Source organism: Anser anser (assembly GCF_964211835.1).
Source record: "Anser anser genome assembly, chromosome: 2".
NCBI lineage: Eukaryota > Metazoa > Chordata > Aves > Anseriformes > Anatidae > Anser > Anser anser.
The window spans coordinates 126049522-126072329 of NC_139721.1; the positions used below are offsets into that span (position 1 = coordinate 126049522).

A 22808-nucleotide genomic window follows, 5' to 3' on the forward strand; every position below is an offset into this window, starting at 1 on the left:
CTTAGAAATCATGCTGCTGTGTCAAAACAGCAGGGAATTTGCCATAATCCCCATCCTTTTGTAGATCTTTTTATTCTTTATTTTGAAATCTCTTTGAAAAACCCTAAAAAATTACATTTGTTCTTTTTCAGCTGACAAAAGTTGCTTTTAATTTACAACACTTTGTAATTGGCATGACTCACCAGCTTTTCCAGCTCTACCATCTGCACATCAATATGAACTCTGAGGAAGATGTCAGCACCGTATCACTTGGGATAACTCCCTAGAGCATCTTTGCTACTGGCTTACCGTCAGGAGGGTGAAAATGAACAGTTTTATTTTGTGTATGTCCCACAGAAAGAATAATGCTATAAGCATTGTAACATATTGCTAAGGAGTTTGTTTTGTCAAACCCTCAGCAAGTATTGAGAGCACCCTCAGCAAGTTTGCCAATGACACCAAGCTGCGTGGAGCAGTTGACATGCTGGAGGGAAGGGATGCCATCCAGAGGGACCTGGACAGGCTTGAGAGGTGGGTCTTTGTGAACCTCATGAGGTTCAACAAGGCCAAGTGCAAAGTCCTGCACCTGGGTCAGGCAATCCCAAGCACAAACAAGGGCTGGGATCAGAATGGATTGAAGCAGTCCTGAGGTGAAGGACCTGGGGGTGTTGGTTGACAAGAAGCTCAATATGAGCCAGCAATGAGTGCTTGCAGCCCAGAAAGCCACCCGTATCCTGGCCTCCATCAAAAGAAGCGTGGCCAGCATGGCAATGGAGGTGATTCTCCCCCTCTGCTCTGCTCTCATGAGACCCCACCTGGAGTGCTGTGTTCAGCTCTGGGGCCCCCGATATAAGAAGGACATGGACCTATTAGAACGAGCCCAGAGGAGGGCCACAAAGATAGATCAAGGGGCTGGAGCATCTCTCCTACAAAGACAGGCTGGAGGATTTGGGGTTGGTCAGCATGGAGAAGAAAAGGCTCTGGGGAAACCCTCCAGTGGCATTCCAGTACCTAAGGGGGGCCTACAGGACAGCTGGGGAGGGACTCTTTGTCAAGGGGTGTAGCAATAGGACGAAGGGGAATGGCTTTAAACTAAAAGAGGGAAAATTTAGATTAGATATTAGGAAGAAATTCTTTACTCTGATGGCTGTGAGGCACCAGAACAGGGTGCCCAGAGAAGCTGTGGATGCCCCATCCTTGGAAGTGTTCAAGGCCAGGCTAGATGGGGCTTTGGGCAACCTGGTCTAGTGGTAGGTGTCCCTGTCCATGGTGGGGGGCTGGAACTAGGTGATCCTTAAGGTCCCTTCCAAATCAAACCATTCTAGGATTCTATGATTCTAAAACATAACAGGATATCTAGTCCTTTTCCTACCAACTCATAGCAGCTTTAAGATTGTCATGTAGGCAGGCTTTGAATGGTACAGCTACATCAGGAGCAGCTGTATTTTCAAGGAAAGGCACCTGTGAAGGGCAGTGAGGTTGTAGCTTGGGATCTCCCTGAATTTTGAGCTCAGGTGAGTAGCAGTGTCTTCCACCTTTGAGCAAAAGCATCCCATGGTTCACACTGTATTTCTACAGCAAGCTTGAATTCCACTTAGGGGAAGAAAACTCAAGTCTGGTATGCTGCCTTTGACAGCTGGTCAGCTGCTGGACTTGAGGATTTTCCAGGGTCTGATTATTTAAATATCACCTATTGTTGCTGGTGTTTGTGTAAAACACATCACAGAGCTTGGATAACAACCTGTCTGTGTCCCCTGCCAGGACATTCCCCCTTCTGTCCTCACCTCCAGCTCATAAAATTCTCAAGGAGAAGCTCCATGTTTATCTCACTGCAACACTCAACTCTAGGTAACAAAAATGTTGAAAAAGGGAATAGTCTGCTTCTGAAAAGGGATTTCCTAGACAAGTGCTAAAGCACAGACTGAATAATAGCAGTGCTGCAATAGTCAGACTGCTGACAAGAGGGTGCAAAACCAACCCGACACCATGAAGTGTCCAGTGGGCATGGACACAGCCATCACTCAAAAGGGACTGACACAAAACCTCCTGCATTAAATACATTTACAGTTGAACTATAAGCCTCTATTAAAACAGCATTTACCTGAGAGCAAGTGTATAGCAGCCGGGTTGCCGCTGGCTTTCTCTAAGAATGTATGCTCCTTCTACGCCAGCAAGTATCTCATCTGCTTGCTCCCGAGAAATGATGCCATGAAACCTAAGAAAAGACATTGCCGTGACTTTCAAAACAATCCAACCAGAAATGCCTCTCCCTCTACCCCAGAAACCATTGGAAAACTGAGATCATGCAACAGGACACACCACTGTCTCACACCTTTGTGATAATTTGAGCCTCACACCAGACCCCTGCTTCCAATGCAAGGACTGGGCAAGTGAAGAGGGAAGAGCAAAGAACAGCTTGGTGTCCCCCAGAGATCTTTTTTCCATAAATGCCCCATCTTTTCACAACTTTTATCCTCTACCAGTCTATGTGTCTCTTCCTTGTTTCCTTTCTAGAGGCTTTATGACAGAGTAGAAAATTGGGCAATAATGGTATCATTTTTATTGAAAATGGAGAAGGCAAAATTAAAATAAGAGGTCATTCTTATTACTGGTTTGCTTTAGGTCTTATATTAACATTGCTTACCTAATTTTGTAGCTGAAACTGAGCAGAAAAATGGCAACAATTACTCAAAATTCTATTATGTACATATTGAAGTAGAAGAAGATATAGAATATCCTTGAGAACAATTCTGTTTTCTTTATTTCAGTTCCTCATTCAGTGTTGGAAAAAAGCAAAATGGTATTTTGCCATTGTTATTTTAAGAAAGAAAGAGGCCCTAGGATGCCCAATTAACCTTACAATAATCAATATTTAACTGTGATCTTTCCTTAAGTATAAATGTAGGCTTTACAGCAGTTCAAGTCTTAACTCCTACACACATTTTATTGGCTGATAATTCTCTGAGGGTCTCCTCAGAGGTTTTCAAAGTTTCTATTTTTGATGCTGTCTCTGAAAAACAGCACTAAGACGTACTGGCCTTAAGCACTTTCTCTTTCCTGACAATACATATGAAGTGGCATGTTTCTAACACTGTCTCTGGTATGGTAGTGAAAGAGAAAAAAAACCACATTGGATGTAAATGCAATTGCTCTGTTCTCTTAAGTCGCCTTTTCACAACTAATACATGTTGGAAGTATTAGGTTTAGGTGATCTTTCCATAGTGACTTTAAACTAAAATAGATGTAAACTGATTCATACTTTCTGTACTGGTAGGGACACATTCATTTTCTGCCACACACAAATTAAAACAAGCATCCCCTAGATGAAATAGTTTAAGCAGGTCTTTACCAGTAAACTCACGGCAATTCATATGCCTAGCTAAAAGTAATGAGCACAGGCTATTTGTCACCAGAAGCTCATTATGAAATAAAGGTTAGATATCAGTAAAAGAGCTCACCTGGTGCTCAGTATAAGAAACCACTGGGACAGGATACTTGAAGCACCTTGAAATTTCTTTAACCATGGATATTAAATATTGGGTAATCCATGCTTTCTTGTAGATGTTTTTGTATATGTATGCAAGGGCATAAACCAGCTGTACATTGTACAAGATCGCCTGAACTCAGTCTCCTGCCTCTGACAGCAGCAGACAATAAATGCTCACAGAAAGAGTGCAGGAAGCAGTGAAATACTTCTTTCACTTCTCATCCCTGTCTGTCCATCACTGCTTCAGCCAGAAGTTGTGTCTGATCAGCTGTGACCTTACCCTTCATGAATCGGAGAACCTCACTTGGAAACCCTTCAATATTGCTATGCTTTTGGCATCCACAGCATCCTGTGCAATGAGCATGAGAGGGACACCTTGAATGTCCCTCTCTTGGACATCCACTGAGGAAGGCCTGTTTATTTTCCTCATATGGCAGGTGCTGCTGCCCATCACTTTGCTCTGCCTTTCATTTTTTCTATACCCTCTGTAAAAAGGAGGGAGGAAGGATAGAGGAACCGGAACAACCTGCGCTACCTAAAATGAAGCCACCCCATGGATTTATACAGTAATATTTTTTTTAATTATTATTATTTTCTGTTTCTGTACCTAGAAATTCCTGACTCTCTTTCCAAGCACTACTGAACACTGAGTCAATTACTTGTCAGCTGTTCTGAAATCTTCTTTCTGAGTGGCAATAACTGATGTGATCTCACAAAGGTGATTTCTTGCAATTCCTGCCAGCGCTACTGCTCCACACACCTACAGCATGCCAACAGGATGGGAGCTGCCTCGGTAAAAGATTGTGGTAATAGTTTTAAAATCCTGCCTAAGACAGCATGATGGGTTACTTAGCTGGGTACTTACTATCTTTGACTCAGTTGTACTTTGGTGGCTAGATCTGAGTTCCCAATTGTTTAAGATAACATTAAAAAATGAAACTACAGTAATTAGGGGCAAGCTGCTGGCTCTTGAGCTTTTTGACAGTAGGAAAGGATCATTAAACACAGATGATGTGTCTGGGATGGAAGAAAAATAGAACACAGGATCTAAGCAATTTCTCCAGCAATAAGGGGTTAAGCCTCAGCAGTAAAGGCCAAATGCCAGCTCTGCAAATGGTGTGTAACCAGGAGATCTGGGTGCCCGCTGTAGTGGCTTTTCCCTTCAGCTCTACCTGCTCAGAGCTCCTTGCCAGTGCCTTTTAAACCTAATCCAGCCCCTTTAAACCTACTCATAGGCAAGAAAACTGCTGAGCATGAAGGAATTGTACTTTAGTGATTCCTTTATCTGTCTTAGAATAGAAAATGCACCAGCTCTCAGGGTATTTTGGACCTTGTGACTTTACCAGGGAGAATAGCATTTTGTCACACAGCAGCATACTTGCATACTTCCATAACCAGGGCTGGGTGTTAGGGTGGAGAAAGCACAGGAACACACTTCATAAGGCAGGGACAGAGACAAGATGCTTCTCTCCTCCCCAGCCCAATGCAGGACCACAGGTAGATTAAAATGACAACCAAAATAAAAGGAAAAAAACACTCAAGACAACATTTTTTTTTCCTTCCCAAACTGTCCTAAGAAAAGCAACACAAACACGCAGGCTGCAATAATGGCACAGTTCAAGGATTGTGATCAGCAGTACTGGACAGTAACACCCCTAAAATAGTTGGCATTCACGGTATTTAGCTTTCAGCTGAAGTAAAAAGCAAAATGAAATATTTTGAAAATATTTTTTCAGAATGCCATTGTGGTGGTGTTTTTTATTTGTGTGTTTGCTTGCTTCTAATTCTAGTACTACAACTTCCAGATACAGCTAACAGATACTTAAAAGAGAAAGATACTTACTCTCTTCCGTAATACTTTGGTCTGTTTTCCACCTAAATTTTGAAAGAAAAGAAAAAATATTTTAAACACACTTGGTTTTAAATAAGAAACATAAACATAAACTGTGCTTCGTTATTGAATACTACTGCACCCATCTAAGTGCTGAAATTCTGCAGATTCAAAACTGTGACTGGAACATGACACCACAGAAGAGCAGAAAAATGAAACAAGAAGAGGTGTTTTTATTGATGTATTTCTGGAGAGAATAGCATGTATCAATGGTGAAAAAAACCTATGGAACTACACGTAATTGCATAAAATCTGATCAAATAGATAAAGGCTAGTTTACTGTATTTTTTGCCACTCTAACATTTATATAATAAAATAAGACTGTTTTTGTTATACATCCTTTAGCTTCCTAAAAACATTTTTTGCCTATATATGGCAACCAACCAAAGATAAAAAAAATTACTATCCTTGAGAAAAACTGGGTTTTTGGATTTAGATGTAGTCTTAAATTCCTTGAAGTCTCAAGAACTTGAGGGCCTCATCCAAAGTATACTGAAGTTGCTGGAAGAACTCCCAATTATTTTAAAGAGCTTGGAACCAAGTTCTGGGAATGTAATGTTTTTATACAGAATCTTGGGATAGTCTGACTCTTTGATTCATTTCTCAAGCACCAATTTACTCAAGCACTTTTGGTAAATTCTTAAAAAACCAAGCTCCCCAGCCTCATAACCCCTTATTTCTTCTACAGCCTCTGACTTCAGTTTGCCTTGATTGCTAGATTGTCTACTTGGTCTCAACAGTCGCACCTTCTGCATACAACCAACCCATGGACAACCACACCGTGACTTTCTGGATGAAGATTTACATTGCTGCATATGCTGTCATCGACAAATAACCTCCCCGATGCAGTGCATACACTGCTGTGGCGTGCCCTAACTTACTGAATGTAGCGAAGATGCTAAGTGAGGATATTTCCAAGAAATTCATAGCTCCTGGAGAGGGCTGACAGGTAAATCAGGGAGCAGAACTACAATCTGCATCTCTGCATCTTGGCGGAGGCCGGCGGGGAGGCCGGCAGCTGTTCAGCAGGAGGAGGAGGATGCCAGCAGGGGGCACGTCTTCCCCAGCTTTCACACAGGGGCTGGGGCACTGGTACCTTACCACGTGCAAAAACCGATTCAATTAGTACGTAATTTATTGCTACGTATTCATTTTCAGATTTTAAAGCATTCAGATATATATATTCATTCGAGTGTTGTTATAAGGAGATGCTTTTTCTCTCTAGTCTCCCTTCAGCTTAACAATAATGTCATCCACCTGACTGCAACTTCAGCCAGCATCGTCATGTGCAAGTGCAGCAGGACTCAATAAAAGATATATATATATAAAGTCTCCCAATTATTAAAATAAACCGAGTGAGTGCATACCTGAGTAAAGCTGCCCATGTAAATGGAGTTACTCCTTCATACATAGCAACACACACATGAAAAAAAATTGTGGTTTCAGGACTATTTTATTATTTAGGATAAAACCACTGAATTTTCACCACTTTATCTCACTAGAATCATAGAATCAATAAGGACCTTTGTTCTTGTTTTGATTAAATCTCATTATTTCACTCATAAAAACTTCGAATTGATGAAGGCCTTTTACTTCTCAATAACAAATGCATAAACGTCACTTTTTTTGATTCAATCATCCATACACCATGCACTAAATTGAAGCAGCCGCCTTTGTACCCTGCAGTCACTAAGGCACCAATACAGTGCAAAATGAGCTAAAGTCTGTACAAGATAATGAGAATCTTCAATGGAAGTCCTATGGGAGTTCAATCAAGTCCTTACTGTGCTTCTTTTCCAGCTCGGCATTTCTTTCCTAGCACAGCACTAACAATAGCAGTATCAAACGCTTGAAACTCCTGCCCGGGAATAATACCTTGATGCAAACATTTTGGAGCTCTGAGGGGCAGGAATAAAAGGAAAAAGCAAACACAGAAGAGAAGAGAGAGCAAAATCAGAGGAATTGCCAGTTCCTACAGGTGCTGTGTTTCTGTGTGCATACACGGCAACGCAGAAATGACAGCATATGAATTCAATTTCTTTTTTAAACTTTCCTAGCTCACTTTTCATATGAACATTGGAAATTTGAAAGGAGTGTTAAGGTTTCATGTAAAAGTCATCTGCATCACACAGAAATTATAAGAGATTAGAGAGGTCTTTTGTTAAAAGTGTCACTATTTAAACCAGCCTAGTCATACTCCTGAACACCGCCATATTTTCACTAGTAAAAGAACTCAAGAAAAAAAAAAGCTGTTTTACCACAGAATGAGGATGTTGTTGATATGTTCATCCTGCGTAGCTTGACCTGACCTTATTATCTTGGACCTGTCACCCTTATTAGACCTTTGTGACCCTCCGAAGTATATATTTAGTTGGGAACTTAATTAAAAAATGGGCATCAGAAGCTGAGTTAGGTTTACATGAGACCACCACATGTAATCCTCTCCATGATGGGAAAAAAAGGCCATTTAATACATTGAAAATGGTGACAAGGAACAAACAGAGGAACCTTCATTCCCACAGTAAGCCAAATAAAACCTTCACAGCACATAAGGTAAAGTGTGACTTTCATTTGGATTTGGAATCTGCTTCTTTTTTAAAAATACATTTGCTTTGATTCTGTACACAGAGTAAACCCCACCACTTTCCATCTACATCAGAAATACAAAGAGGTGAGTTACAGAAATACAGAGATGAGTTAGCAGTACTAGCACCCACCCTCAAAATTGCCTGTAAGCACAAGTTCCCTCACAAATACAAAAAAATATGTAGTAACAGTTTAAAAGAATTCTGGAAATACCTCCCTGAGCAAATGGAGGTACATTCTGAATCCCTCTCACAACACCATTTATGCAAAAATCCAGATTTGTCTGTGACATTTTTGTCATTTAGCAAGCAACCAACTGGAATGCCCTGCACACTGTGATTTCTGTTTTTCCTGCTGTTCATGAGTTAAAAGATTTGCTTTTCTGAATATCCACACAAAGCCCACCAAATCCTATCTTCTTGCCCTCTCCATAAAACAGACTCCTTTTCTTCAACTCCTTTTTAGTACCCAGGTGTCTAAAATGGCCACAAATGTCAGTGCCTTGTTTTAGGCAAGAAAGATATTGCAGTATTTTGTGAAGTGAAGCTCCAGATCTGCCTGAGCATCCAGGAAAATAAATGCAAGCTACGGTGTACCACAATCGAAAACCTCTCTTCTCTGCTCACTGCAACCTTTAGCCTGAAATAATCATTAAGCTCCTAACCAACTTCACTGCTAGGAACAAACACGAGGAAACAAAGTTACAGCAAGATAAAAGATCAAAATAACATCAGGGTCTCTAGATCAAAACCAGAATGTTGGACTGAACTTGGAAATAAACCAAAAGCCTACACAATTGATGGAGCAGAAGCTTAAAAGTATCAAAGCAGCCAGTAGTTCTGCTTTGCACCAACTGCAGACTCTGTACAGACTTCAAGGGAAAGCCTATATATCCCAGAAGGCAAAGGTGACTGAAATTCAGCTGGGATTAGCTTTTCCTCTCCTGCTATAAATGGGCTCTCATGCACGCACACAAAGTCAGACAGATCAGATGCAGAGAATCCTTCATTGGGGACAGAACAGGGAATCCACAGGTAGACAAGTGACTGCTTCCCTGTGGCACGAGCCCAGAATAAGCAAATTTATTCTGAGGACATGTGCATTTTTTTTTCTTTTTCCTTTTTTAATAGATAATGGGTGATGAAGAACACTTTTATCACTTTTCATATAGCCCTCACAATCTCACAGTTTCCTTGTTGAAAAATGACCACATTTCCCAGGTGGTTTTATACATCATCCTGGCCAGTCTCTCTAGATATTCAGCACTGGAAGAACTGTGAGGGGTTGAATCATTTTGGATTCTTACACAGATAGACGCAAACAAAATACAAACCCGAAGAAAATTATGTAAGGCAAATAATAGGCCTTAACTTGTGAAAACATATATTTGCCTTAAAGAGCTCTGCAGCGCGCTTTTACTACTCCCATAGAGAGAGCAAATAAAATGGATTCTCTGTCTCCACTAAAAGTAAGTGACAACTTTCAACTTAAATGTGAGTTGGCAATTTTCAGGCTTAGAAAAAGGTATTATTGCCAATCTCAAACCAAAAATGTTGCTGCAGAGCAAGCCTTTATGGCAATTGCTCCAAAAACTCAGTGGAAAACACTCAAAATTACTACTGAAATGTATAGTTGTATGAATTATGAATTATCAGTGAATGCCAAAATTGTTTAAAACTATAGTCATATTGATCAGGAAGCGTACAGTATGGTAAAACAGCCTTAAATCATTAATTTCAGTAAGGAGTTCAGTACTTCTACAAAACCAGCAACATTCAAAGACATCTAATCCTGAAGCATGCTCAAAGAAAAATGAAACCCGGCACAGCTCTGCCAGCTCTCTCCAAAAGCATTTAGGAGCATGTTTGAGAGGCTCTGCATAGTCTTCCCTTGACTCCCAGCCTGCCAAACCAGCCTGCCTCTCCCCATCCCAGAAAACAGACTCACCTGTACACTTAGTCTAGTTTTATAAGTTTTTTTTTTTTTTTTTTTTTTTTTTTTTTTTTTTTTTTTACGATATTACAGCATATTCAAGGTGTGGAATCAGTTGTACTGGGGTTTAAACACAACAATGAGAAGGAAGTAAGCCTTCTTCATAAAAACACACTAGCTATCTAAGCTAATCCAATATATTACCTTTACATAATTTTGAAGTTTACTGAATTGTAATGCCCTGGGATTTGTGGCTCCTCTTTTGGCCAGGATGGTTTCACCCTGGAATGACATACTCCTGCTAATGTACAGATTATTGTATTAAAATCCTACACCACTCTGCAAGATAACTCATCACAAAACTACTGGGAATCATGCAGGCAGGAGGTAAGTATGCCCTAATGTGATAGATTTTCATTGCAAGCATCCACATCCAAGCCACACTGCACTGAAGATTTGAAGATGCCCTGAAGAATTCTTTCTGCCAAAGTACTATCACAGAAATAAGATAACTCTAATTTCCAAAAAAATTTAATTTCTCTTCAGCTTCATTGCACAAGACATATTTCTTTATCCAGTGGCCAAAGCTGAAATATGGAAATGTTGGAATGAAAACTAAGAAATCCAAAATCCCTCTCTGGGACAGCAATCTGTCTGTAATTCAGAAGGGCCAGCACGCCATAGCATTGTAGGTCTACCTATTTCAACCACTGCTTCAGTACAACTATATGGAGAATATGAAAAGGAAACAATAAGGTGCATGTATAGCTTTTTGTTCATCTCCCCATTGTACAGAATGAGCAGAGACACAAGATCCAAGAGTTTAAAATGTCAGTGTGGTCACTTTATTGCAGGCAGTGAGGCATTTACCCAAAGGAAGTTTAATCTAAACATTTTTCTGTTTGGAACAATGTTATTTATTTTTCAGTAATTCTAGTTAACTAGCCATAAATACCATTTTCAGCTCAGTAAAATAGAAATAGAAGAACTGGAAGAGAAGTCTTCAAAAGAAGCCCAGACTATAAAGAAAACATAGACTGAATTGTTCAGCTTTTGGCATAATTGTCACGAACCATGTGCAAACTATTGCCTCAGAATCAATAACAGAAAAGGATTACAGAAAATTGTAAGCACTCATTAACAGTAAAAACAGTATTGGAGTAGAAACTATGCCGTATTTTATTACTTCTTTAAAACATTTTTTTTGCCTCCCCATCTTTCTAAAAGAAATCTCTGTTTAGATCAATTTACATGTCTAACTTTCCCTCCAAATAGGACAAATTATTTTACTTCAATGCCTCTTAAGAAATTTAACTTGGGAAACATTTCTTTTTGCAAGGAAACGTTTACTCACCCCTTTTTATTACCTTTTGCCTACTTTCTTGCTATTACATTTTCAGGCTTGCTGCCATCAATGTTTTCAAAGAGAAGCAACTCTTGTCCTTGCGAAAAGCCTCACATCATACAGCCTGTTGATAATTTTGCCAGTAGAAGTAGCAGCAGTGTAACTAACATCTGTACTCCCCAACCAAGGACAGGCCAATTATAGGCAGTTAGTATGTGCATACCTAATGAAAAGCTGGTCTTTTCCCCAAAGATTTCCAGTCAACGGCATTCAGTATGACTGATGGGACAGGCTTCATACGACTAGCCTCTCTGGGCCACATAACTTCACGAGTATGTTCATATATTTTGACTACATAATGAGGGAGGAACAAAGACATTCCTCAGAAAGAAATCAACTCTGCATAAGGCACCAGAACATATTATGCGTGCACTGTCCATGTTTCAGAGGCTTTCCAGAAAGAAAAATCACATGAACAGTTTTGGAAGTCTGCAGCTTCTTTTGTCATTTAGTCACATAGCCGCGTTATGGCCAATCGATGGAAACACATACAGCCACATGATGGTGAGGGACTGTGGAGCCTCTGAGACAAGAGAGTAGCTGGGAGAAATATGTCAAAAACATTCAGAATACCAGAGGGACAACAACTAGACAGGTTTCCACACAAAAGCATCCTGGCATCATTACAAATCATAACGTGAACATGAATCAGTGATGCGTCTGTTCCAAAAAACACCAAAACCAGAATGCCACTCAAAGCATTGGGATATGAAAACAAGAGTGCAGCCAACAAGACACCTTGGAGTAATCCTCTCCTTGCAATTTCCACTCAGAAAGCCTCTAGCTGGAACCCTGAGTGTAGTTTTGGGCACCACATCTCAAGAAAGACTGGAGCAAATAACCGGACGAGCAGGGATTCAGCGAATGTGAAAGACATGAAAAGAGACTAGCTTAAGGAAGAGAAGACAGAGAGGGGCTGTAGCAGACAGGTATGAGAAAGGCAGCCTTTAAGGGGAAATAAAATAATCTGCTCTGTGTATGCTTGCTAGACATGGCAAGAAGTAAAGCTGCAAGAAGGATGATTGAGCCTAGATCTTAGGAAAGTGTTAAAAATAATTAAGCACTAAAAAAATAATCAGAGGTGATCATTAAATCTTCAACTGTGGAAGGCTCTAAGAAGAACATATGCAAACACCTCCTCTTGATTTTTGGATGACAAACTCTCGAGTCTGCTCGGGACAAGATATGAGATATAGCCTGTTCCTCATCTCTGCCTGCTCTCAGGAAATCGAGATTAACAAGGAGCAGACTGAATAGGTTATATAAATCCCACATAAAACCACCGCAAGACAATGTCTGTGCCCACCTCTGTGAGGCTCTCAGGACAGCAGGGAGAAGGCAGGGGACTGAAGGGAGTGCTCTAGAGGAGAAGGCCAGGCCGTCAGGTGATGTCACCCCTAACCTAAATAGCATAAAACAGTTTAGATCTGTCAAGCACAGTGAAGGGCCAAATTGTGCTGGATATCTTCAAACGAAACATTCTGCTGTAAAACTTACACAGCTGGGGAGGATACAGGACTGGAATGCTTCACTGTGAGGGAGAATGCAAAAGGAATGACAGAAGTGAAGAACTCAAAAGAATGTTTTTATTAACTGCTGTTCAAAGCTGCACAGCTTCTCTGGTCTGATGGCTTGCTGTAACCTACGGAGAAGGTAAGATGCATAATGATCCTTCCTCGGAAGGACATTGCATCACAAAGAAATGCAGGAAGCTCAGCAGCTCTGATTCTTTCTGTGGCACTTACTGAACGCTGATTTCCATTCTATCAAGGTTATTTCTATCATTTTTGAAGACAAAGAATTTAACAAGGATCGGGTTGGCTTGTTTGCTTGCTTGCGAAACTTTCAAAAGAGCTGCTCTAAGGCATCTCGTATGAGGGTATTTTTAACTTGAGTTAGTTTCCTATCTATGACCTTGAGCAAGCTCCCTCAGTCCAGCATACAATAATCAATACAGCAGACAAAACACTTTAAACTCCAGAAGGTTATAAAAATTTCCCCAACACTGACATCTGCTATAGTCAGTAAAACAGAATACATTTCTGTATACAGTCAGCTCTAACAGGGAAAAGCATAATTGAACAAGAAAAAAAAACAACAACACAAATATTTTGTGACCTAATAAAATAATGTGCTCCTGAATATGAGCTAAAATAAATTGAAATAAATTTTAATCAAGGAAGCTGCTGCTAAACAGTCAGGAGAGACAGGGTCAGGTTCAAACAACTTCCATAGCAAAAGCAGGAGTCATCTATTTTGTTATGCAGTTTCCACTTACACAGTAAGGGCATCATTAAATGTAAAAAGGAAGATCAATGTTACCTTGAATGTTAGATGAAAAATTTAAATATAGTATTTAAACTATGCTCCCTTTTTCCAAGACTGATATGTTGAGTCATTTAAATGGGAGGCAAAATGTCCCCAACAGCAGCAGATAAATGCAGCAATCCATCAGTGCTATAAATGCTGCTTGCACTTCTGTAACCAGTAAGAAGCACTAAAAACCTTCATGACACATGCCAAAACAGTCCACAGTACATCTGCACAAACACACTGTGTTATGTCACCTGCCCTGATGCATCCCCAAAAGCCATGTTTTTTAACCAGGCCACTGTTAGTATTTGATGTAAAAATACGTCCCTCCAGCAAGGGGCCTAGAGAATGTAATTGCAAATTACCAAAGGAGCATTTGTAACCAATCTGCTGCAGACTGATTAGAAACTCAAGTGTGGAGAGGGGATGCAGAAGGAAAATCAGGAAACGGGACATCAAAACTGAGAGTGGGGTAGGAAGAGAGGGCCTTGATTAAGCCCCTGTTTAGCATCTTGGGGTGTGATATGTACTGCTACGTCATTACACCAGGAGAACATCTGTCCATGGGGACACTGGAAGGATGAAAGCAAAAATCCAGGGAGAAAGAAGAATATTCATTCAGTTAATCTCCTGTCACTGACTTCATGAATACTTCTGCTCTGTACTTGGGAACAGCTGACACCACTCTTAAGTCAGGCTACGTACAAAATCTGAACAGTAATAAAGGAGTTCAGCTACTGCTAGCTACTTTTCCCAATTCTGAAAAAGGTGGAGATCTTATTAGATCTGCCAAATACTAAGTGGGAGAGTATTTCCCAAATGATGAGCAATCGGGCAATTTAGAGATGCTTTCACTTCAACAAAGCTGAATAGTTCGATAACCATCAGATATAGTGTTCGGAAAAAACACCTCTCTCTCACAGACACACACGTTACTTAGTTGAAATACATATTATTTTGTCATGATGGTATTTCAATTAGATATGCAAATATCTTGGAAACAAAGGGTACATATAAATTTACATTGCAAACCTTCTGAATTTCCATTTTGAACCCTGGAAATTCAGGATTCGTTGTTTGAAATCAATACAAACTTCACTACGATCATACCTACAATAGAAGTGTGTAACTGGCTGATATGATCATTCTCTGTGTATGTATATATATTTATAGAATCATAGAATATCCCGAGTTGGAAGGGACCCATAAGGATCATCAAGTCCAAATCCTGGCACCGCACAGGTCTGCCCAAAAGTTTAGACCATGCGACTAAGTGCACAGTCCAATCTCTTCTTAAATTCAGACAGGCTTGGTGCAGTGACTACTTCACTGGGGAGCCTGTTCCAGTGTGCGACCACCCTTTCGGTGAAGCTCTTCCTGATGTCTAGCCTAAACTTCCCCTGCCTCAGCTTAACACCGTTCCCATGGGTCCTATCACTGGTGATAACGGAGAATAGGTCACCTGCCTCTCCACTCCCCCTCGCGAGGAAGTTGTAGACTGCGATGAGGTCCCCCCTCAGCCTCCTCTTTTCCAGGCTGAACAGGCCCAGTGACCTCAGCTGCTCCTCATACATCTTCCCCTCTAGGCCCTTCACCATCTTCGTCACCCTCCTCTGGACACTCTCCAACAGTTTAATGTCCTTTTTGTACTGTGGTGCCCAGAACTGCACACAGTACTCGAGGTGAGGCTGCACCAGTGCAGAGTAGAGCGGGACAATCACTTCCCTCAACTGACTAGCAATGCCGTGCTTGATGCATCCCAGGATACGGTTGGCCCTCCTGGCTGCCAGGGCACAATGCTGGCTCATATTCAACTTGCTGTCAACCACAACCCCCAGATCCCTCTCTGCGGGGCTGCTCTCCAGTTTCTCGTCACCCAGTCTGTACGTATAGCCAGGGTTGCTCCGTCCCAGGTGCAGGACCTGGCACTTGCTTTTGTTAAACTTCATGTGGTTGGTGATCGCCCAGCTCTCCAATCTGCCCGGATCTCTCTGCAAGGCCTTTCTACCCTCATCCGAGCCCACAACTCCTCCAAGTTTGGTGTCGTTGGCAAATTTGCTCAAAACACCTTCTAGTCCTACATCCAAATCATTTATAAAAACATTGAAGAAGACTGGCCCTAAAATGGAGCCTTGAGGGACCCCACTAGTGACCATCTGCCAGCCAGATGTGGCCCCATTTACCACAACCCTTTGAGCCCTGCCCGTCAGCCAATTGCTCACCCATCGTATGATGTTTTTGTTTAGCTGTATGCTGGACATTTTGTCCAGTAGGATCCTATGGGAAACCATGTCAAAAGCTTTGCTGAAGTCCAAAAAGATTACATCGGCTGGTTTTCCTTGATCGACTAGATGGGTGATCTTATCATAAAAAGAAATCAAATTTGTTAGGCAGGACCTACCCCTCATGAACCCATGTTGGCTGGGACCAATGACTGCATTGTCCCCCAGGTGCGCTTCAATAACTTCAAGGATCATCCTCTCCATAATTTTACCAGGCACTGATGTGAGACTGACAGGCCTGTAATTGCTAGGGTCTTCTTTCTTACCCTTCTTGAAAATTGGCACAACATTTGCCAGCTTCCAGTCCAATGGGACCTCTCCAGATTCTCAAGATCGTTGAAAAATAATTGAGAGAGGTCCCGCGATGACATCAGCCAGTTCTTTAAGCACCCTGGGATGAATCCCATCTGGACCCATGGACTTATATGGATCCAGGTGGAGCAGCAAATCCCGCACACGTTCAGGGTCAGTTGGGAGTTTGTCATTCCCACTGTCATGGTCCTCCAGCTCAGGGTACCCTGGGTCCCGAAGCCCATCATCAGTGTTGAAGACAGAGGCAAAGAAGGCGTTAAACGTCTCTGCTTTGCCTATGTTATTGTCTGTGAGGAGACCCTCTCCATCTAGTAGCGGACCTACGTTTTCTTTGGTTCTCCTTTTTCTGTTCACATATCTAAAAAAACCTTTTTTATTGTCTCCCACAGACATGGCCAGCTTCAACTCGAGTTGGACTTTGGCCACACAAATTTTCTCCCTACAATGTATATATATATACACGTGTGGCAGGATAGGAAGTAAGATACACAGATGAATACAGACAATAAGTAAATTTTCTGTATTCATTCATATGAAGAAATAAGAATTCACCAGCTGCTCAGTTTTCTGTGTCCTAATCTTGAATCTAGAAAAAGACATCAGACATCTCACAAAGTATCAGTCAGAGCAGACACAGTGAAACCCCTACTACATATTATTTTAACCAGACACAAGGAATACTGGCCTAAATTGGAACAGATATGTAAATCTATACAAGCACACAGAATTTTCTCCTACACATAGGCTTATTGATAAACTTTATCTAAGTTGAGCTATGGAACAAACTTTCATTTATTTTTATTTGAAAACTACTTAAATTTGACATCGTGCCAAACTAAAAAAACCAGATGAAAAGATTAATATATAACAAAGATAAAAGGAAATAAAAAAGTAAAAAGGAGAATAGCAAAATCACAAACCCACACATGCATCACACACTGTCAAGGAGAAATGAAGAGGAGGGAGAAACTTCCCAAGGAAATGTTCAATCAAAACAAGAGGGACAATTAGAAAGTTCATCAGTCCATAAAGACAGCTAGATATAGCTTTTGCTCATTAAGCAGTAGTTGCCACCTTGTCTTTCAAAAAGATGGCTTTACCTATTCTATTTCATAATGGTCAAAAACCACACCAACTGATTCATACTGTATTTCTCTGGCAAAGAGGAACATCAGACTAATTTGCAAGTTGTAACCTAGAACATTTGTAAATCAAGCCTGAAGAAATTCAGTTGGAATAGACAAACCTATTCTATAAGTTTTAGCTATGTTTCAATGAAAATTAATTATCACATCTGCAGAACACTTAGCAAACTTTCCTCTGCTCAGTAATCAGTTGACTGTTGAAGTCAAGATGATGTGCCTTCATCTGAATGTTCCACAACCCTACTACTGCTATGGGGGGAGACCTGATATACTCTAGGAGAGAAGAGATTTCCTGTCAGTCTGTAAAGTGTCCTGAAAAAAAAAGAAAGGCAACTTTCTCTGATGTGATGAATACAAGTGAATTTTGGGCAAGCAATAGTCTAGCCTCCCTTCTTTCTTTCATCCAATACTGCAAATCACAGGCATTCTGTGGGACAAAACCTACTATGAAGATACCATAGAAAAATACAGTTGGGTGAAATCCCACAATTTATACATAGTAGGAAAACCTACATGTGGTCATTCTGGAGAGAAGTTGGTTACAATACATTTAATGATTCTCTGGGTTCTCCACCCCAGTTTAACCAAACACATTTCGTGGCCTTCAACTGTTTTCAGTCCCTTCTAGCACAGCCAGGCTTTCTACTTTAACAACAGATTTCAGCTGACAAACTTTCCCCACAATCAACGTCTATTCAAAACTGCTCTTAAGCTCCACTTGCAACCCACAGACTACTGCTGTGTCCTCCTTGTTAATTTTTGTTTCTGTCATAAAGATAGGATTATAAAAACACAATTAAAGCAGCAGCAATACTATAAGAATTTGAAGATATAGGCTCCATTAAGTCTTATATGTACAAACATTTTCATTAATGAAAATAGGTTTTGGAAAAACTATGCTCATTTTCATTTAATTGCTGGCTAATGGGGTCTCTTGGTGTGTCACTGTGTGTGTTCTGAGGTTTATTTCTAAGAAAAAGATAATATAATATTATGAATAATTCTAGATAAGCACTCAGGACTGACAGTAAGAGACACCTTCTCATGATACTGTAGTCTTAAGCTGCCTGACTTTTTGCAGTAGAGTGATTTGAACAAGTGCCATGAAAATTCCCGTTTACTCTCATTATTTACCACCAATTTTATGGCCAATTTCAATGCCTATTACAGCTCACTAGTACTTTACTGCAGTATGGACATTGTTCTTAGAAATATGAGGGCAGAGGAAAAAAGAAAATATTCAGCTTGTAAAGGTCATTAAGTGAGCAGAATAAGGGAATTCATGAAAGACTTATTGCAATAATTAAATACTTATTATCCAGTCAGATATGCTCTGCAAACATCTTACTAAGGCTTAAATTCAATGACCTTGCTCAAGCTTACCTGATTCTGGAACTGGTTGTTTAAAAGCTTTTTTTCTTTCGTACAATTATAAGATATTCTTGTACCTGAAAGTAGGAGTTAGAAAAAGCAACTAGCATCTTTTAAAGAACTTTTCAATATTGCTATTATTTAAATGATAGTCTGCTAATTGTATTATTATTAGCTTGAAGGTCCCATGCTTCAGAAGACTCTTTGAGGATAACTGTGTAAAGAACAATTTTCAGTGGGTCAATTTTGGAGATGTGTAATGATCCTGTATATTCTCTGCTAGCACCGTACAAGGTGGCAATATAATTATAAACCTGTTAGTGACCATTTCAACAGTAATGCTCTATGAAATGACACTAACTAAATACTTGTTTTGATGAATCTGGGTAATGGATATCCAAAGGGTCAAAACAGCTCTGACCCTCTGGATGGTTAGAGTGAAAGATTCTCAGATTCACAGTCTAAATATGTCATCAGTATTTTGTTTCTTAGAATCATGTAAGCAAAGAAAAAGGTATTTTATTTTTATTTTCTCAAGGAAAGACTCCCCTTTTGTAATCATATTTTCTTTTAATCAAGGAACCATAATTTTGATGCTTTAAAGGCAGAGAAAATCACTTCTGCTTCTGACACAACCTATTTGGAATTCAGAACAAGGAGGAAGGCAATTAACTGACATTTTTCTACATAATAATATAAGTTAAGGCTCTGAGGCTTTGCCTACACTAGGGAAATTCAGACAAGTTTCTCACTGTTGCTGACACTGGCTTGGCCAAAGCACTGCTAGGAACATGAAAGGTCTAAAGCAGACAAACTCACTTGTCTCAAAAACTGCTGTCAGCAACTAAAACTTGCTTGGAAAAGGAGTTGCATTCACAGGTATGAATACCTGAATGATGCTACACATGTAATCCAAGCCTATTGTTTACCAGTAGTTACCAAATATGTTTCATATAATGTCACCATCCTTCCTTCATTCATTTACTTTGTTGAAGCTTCAATTTCTTTAAAAGATATTTTAACTTTGAATACAATACTACTAAACTATTTCTTAAAACTATTTTTTAAATGGTACTTCAGAATAAAAACAGGAAGTCGAACAATTGAATTATTTTCTGTGAATGCCATTTTTGATGATCATTTCTGTAGACAAAGTCCTAAAAGATGCTTTATAATATGGCTTCCTCATAAAATGAATCTGATTCATTGGCACCTATCATCACACTTGCATCTGCAAGCACAATATTTAAGAGCTACTTTCCACCTGAATGGTGCTTTTAAACTAAAATTTTTCTATTTAAAAAATAAATCATTAAAACATTGCTGGAAGGAATATGGCTACAAATGAGGATATTGGCAGAAATCCAATGTTATTGGGAAGGTAGATATTCACACTACTCATGCTGCCAGTGGTGATTAATTAAAAGCCGTTAGATACCTGAAGCCTTAACAGTTCATTCAATATGATTCCCATTGCAGGAACGACCTGCTTTTGCTGACAATATATTTATGCAGGCAGAAAAGAAAAAGAAAGTCATGGTAGCAGAGCTCAAAAACACAAAGATATAAATGTTCATGTTTTATTTACAGTCCCACTTTTTATTCTGTGTGGTTGTATATCAGGGAGAGGTGATTTCTGTCTCCACAGTATAGTTAATCAGGAAACCCACACAAATCAGGTGGTAGAAATGCAGAGATCTGAGCCTAAAACCTTTGTGACTACGGAGCAACGGAGAGGTAACGGAGTAGCAAATGAATGCAGACAATGTGGAAGACAGCAGTAGAAAAAATAGAGGAATGATGAAAGTGCCAAGTGATGAAAGCAAAAACAACCAACCCTTCATGAGTTTATCTCTTGGTGCTACAGATTTTGTTTTCAGAAAATGCTTGAATTTCCTTGAGAACATGCAGAATTCAGCAATTATGAATGAAAGACATCTTCCCATGAGCATGAAGGATTTAAAATAATTTGCAATTTTTACCACATTTGCCTGAAGTAATTTGAATCCTAAATTACACAAGAGAACACCCTCAAAAAGTCCAGCTCCTATATTCACATGGAGAGAGAAATCTTTTCACTGTCATTCACACATCCTGCTGACACCTGCTCTGCAGATGTCCTGCTCTGCAGATGTTGGATGAGCATTATGTTGCATACTAAATATCTATCATATTGCCAATTACTATATTTTCCCACTGATGACAATAAACTAGATTTTCAGATTTTCCTATGTAACCGACCAAAATCCAACATTAATAAGACACAGCCTTTAGTGAAGCAAGCCTATACATTCATTAGAATACACTAAAGTCAAACTAAAACGAAGAAAAACTCTAAAACTACCCACCCTACAATCTGTATATTAAGGAGAAGCTAACTGTTGCTATGAGAATACAGTGCTGAATTTTCCCTTTAAAATAATCTGTGATGCTCTGTAACACCAATATGTAGCTTTACTTTATATAGAGTGAATAATAAGAACCTCATGGAACAATCTAAACATCACGATGCCACCCCAGCATATAAATAAATACGGAAAAATGAAGCAAATCATCAGTGCTCTAATATGATTTTTGGGGGGGCTTTAGGGCTAGTGAATCTGTTTCTATCAGTCGGGTCTATGAACTCATACAGTTGACCTATACAAATATTCAAAATCCAAATAAATAGAAATCAATCAAAGATCACATTTGTGGGAATTCATACTGCTTTAGAATGAAGCTTCTTATTTTCAGTTGTTTAACTAAATTAAAACAAACAAACAAACAATCAAAACAAATCAAAATAGGACTGTCTTCAGTCTACAAAGTGAGCCACTAAAATGGCTCATTAGTCACAAACAAACCCAAATTATATGAATCAGACATCTTTTTTACTTTTTTGTTATGCAGTGCTTTGACAACTATTTATTTGTTTGGCTAATACAATATGATCTAAGCTTTCTTTTGCAGAACTTTAGAAATGTCCTGAACAGGAACTAAATAATGTATGGTATTTAAACATCAGGAAAAGGAAGCAAAGGGTAACTTCAGCTGTATATAACATGTTTTTTTATCTAAGGAAACTTAGATTTCAAACTAAATTTCAATATAGTATGATGGTGAGAACTTCACAACTGCACATCTATTCCACTTATTTATGTAGATACTCCTCTTTCTAGAACAAAAATATAATTGCTGTTCCACTTTAAAATCACATTCTACCTTCATCCAAATTTTCATTCATGTAGGCAAGCTAAAAATGTTTTAATTAGAGTTAGCATAACAAATTTTAGCTTAAATTAATTCAGACTAAGTCATTTGTATTCCCACGAAGATGAATTGAAGTAGTAGGCAAGGTTCCTCAGCAGTCAATGCTTATCATTCAGATTTTCTGAAGACAAATTCTTCCTCAAAGTACTTCCAGTATGAAAAAGATAAGTAAGATAACGGATAAACTATTATCTCATACAAAGTGAGAAACTCCTCTATGGCTGCATTGGAAATAAATAAATAATTCGCCTTAATTATTTTCAGCTGTACCACTAATAGTTTAATACCTATTATGCGATACTCAGCAAAAATTTTAACACTCTTTCCTTTTGAAAATACCATGGCCATGGAGACCTACCTATCATTTGCTTTGCACGAGAATGTTGGAGAGGAAAGTCTTGTTACAACTGTGCAGCACACGTGTGCTGAAGTCCCACAGGGCTACAGTTTGCTCCTTCTTTCCAATCTTTGTTTTTGACAGGGAGAAAGAATTACACGAGGGTTCACCCACTCACATGTTTTGCTTTCCCTTCTGACCATCCTGCACACGTGTCTTGGGAACATCCAGAACTGACAGAGTTTGAAGGCTTTTAGTCTGAGGCCAAGATCCTTCTCACCCTACTCTGAAACAATTAGTAAATGGCACTTGAGAAAAGAATGCAATGCCCTTTTAGTGAAGGTACTGGGTGGACTCAGGAAAACTGGATTCATTTTCTGGCTTTGCAATGTCTCTTCTTCATGACCCTGGGCAACTCACTTAATCTACCCTTGCCTTGGTACAAAATTTCCTGCTCCACACAAAACTGCTCTCATTCTGCATCTGTTGATATTTGACGGGCATTTTTCTAGGGCT

The 22808-nt window shown here is 39.6% G+C and overlaps 1 protein-coding gene across 1 annotated transcript in view; it reads right to left on the bottom strand.

Annotated features, from left to right (window-relative positions):
* Positions 1-22808, bottom strand: part of CHN2 (chimerin 2) — a 165796-nt gene that overhangs the window by 68817 nt on the left and 74171 nt on the right. Inside the window, exons 4-5 of the mRNA XM_083823554.1 lie at positions 5310-5341; positions 2081-2194 (exon numbers count right to left, since the gene is read on the bottom strand). Coding sequence (XP_083679680.1) covers positions 2081-2194; positions 5310-5341 — 146 coding nt within the window. The remainder of the gene's footprint in view (positions 1-2080; positions 2195-5309; positions 5342-22808) is intronic.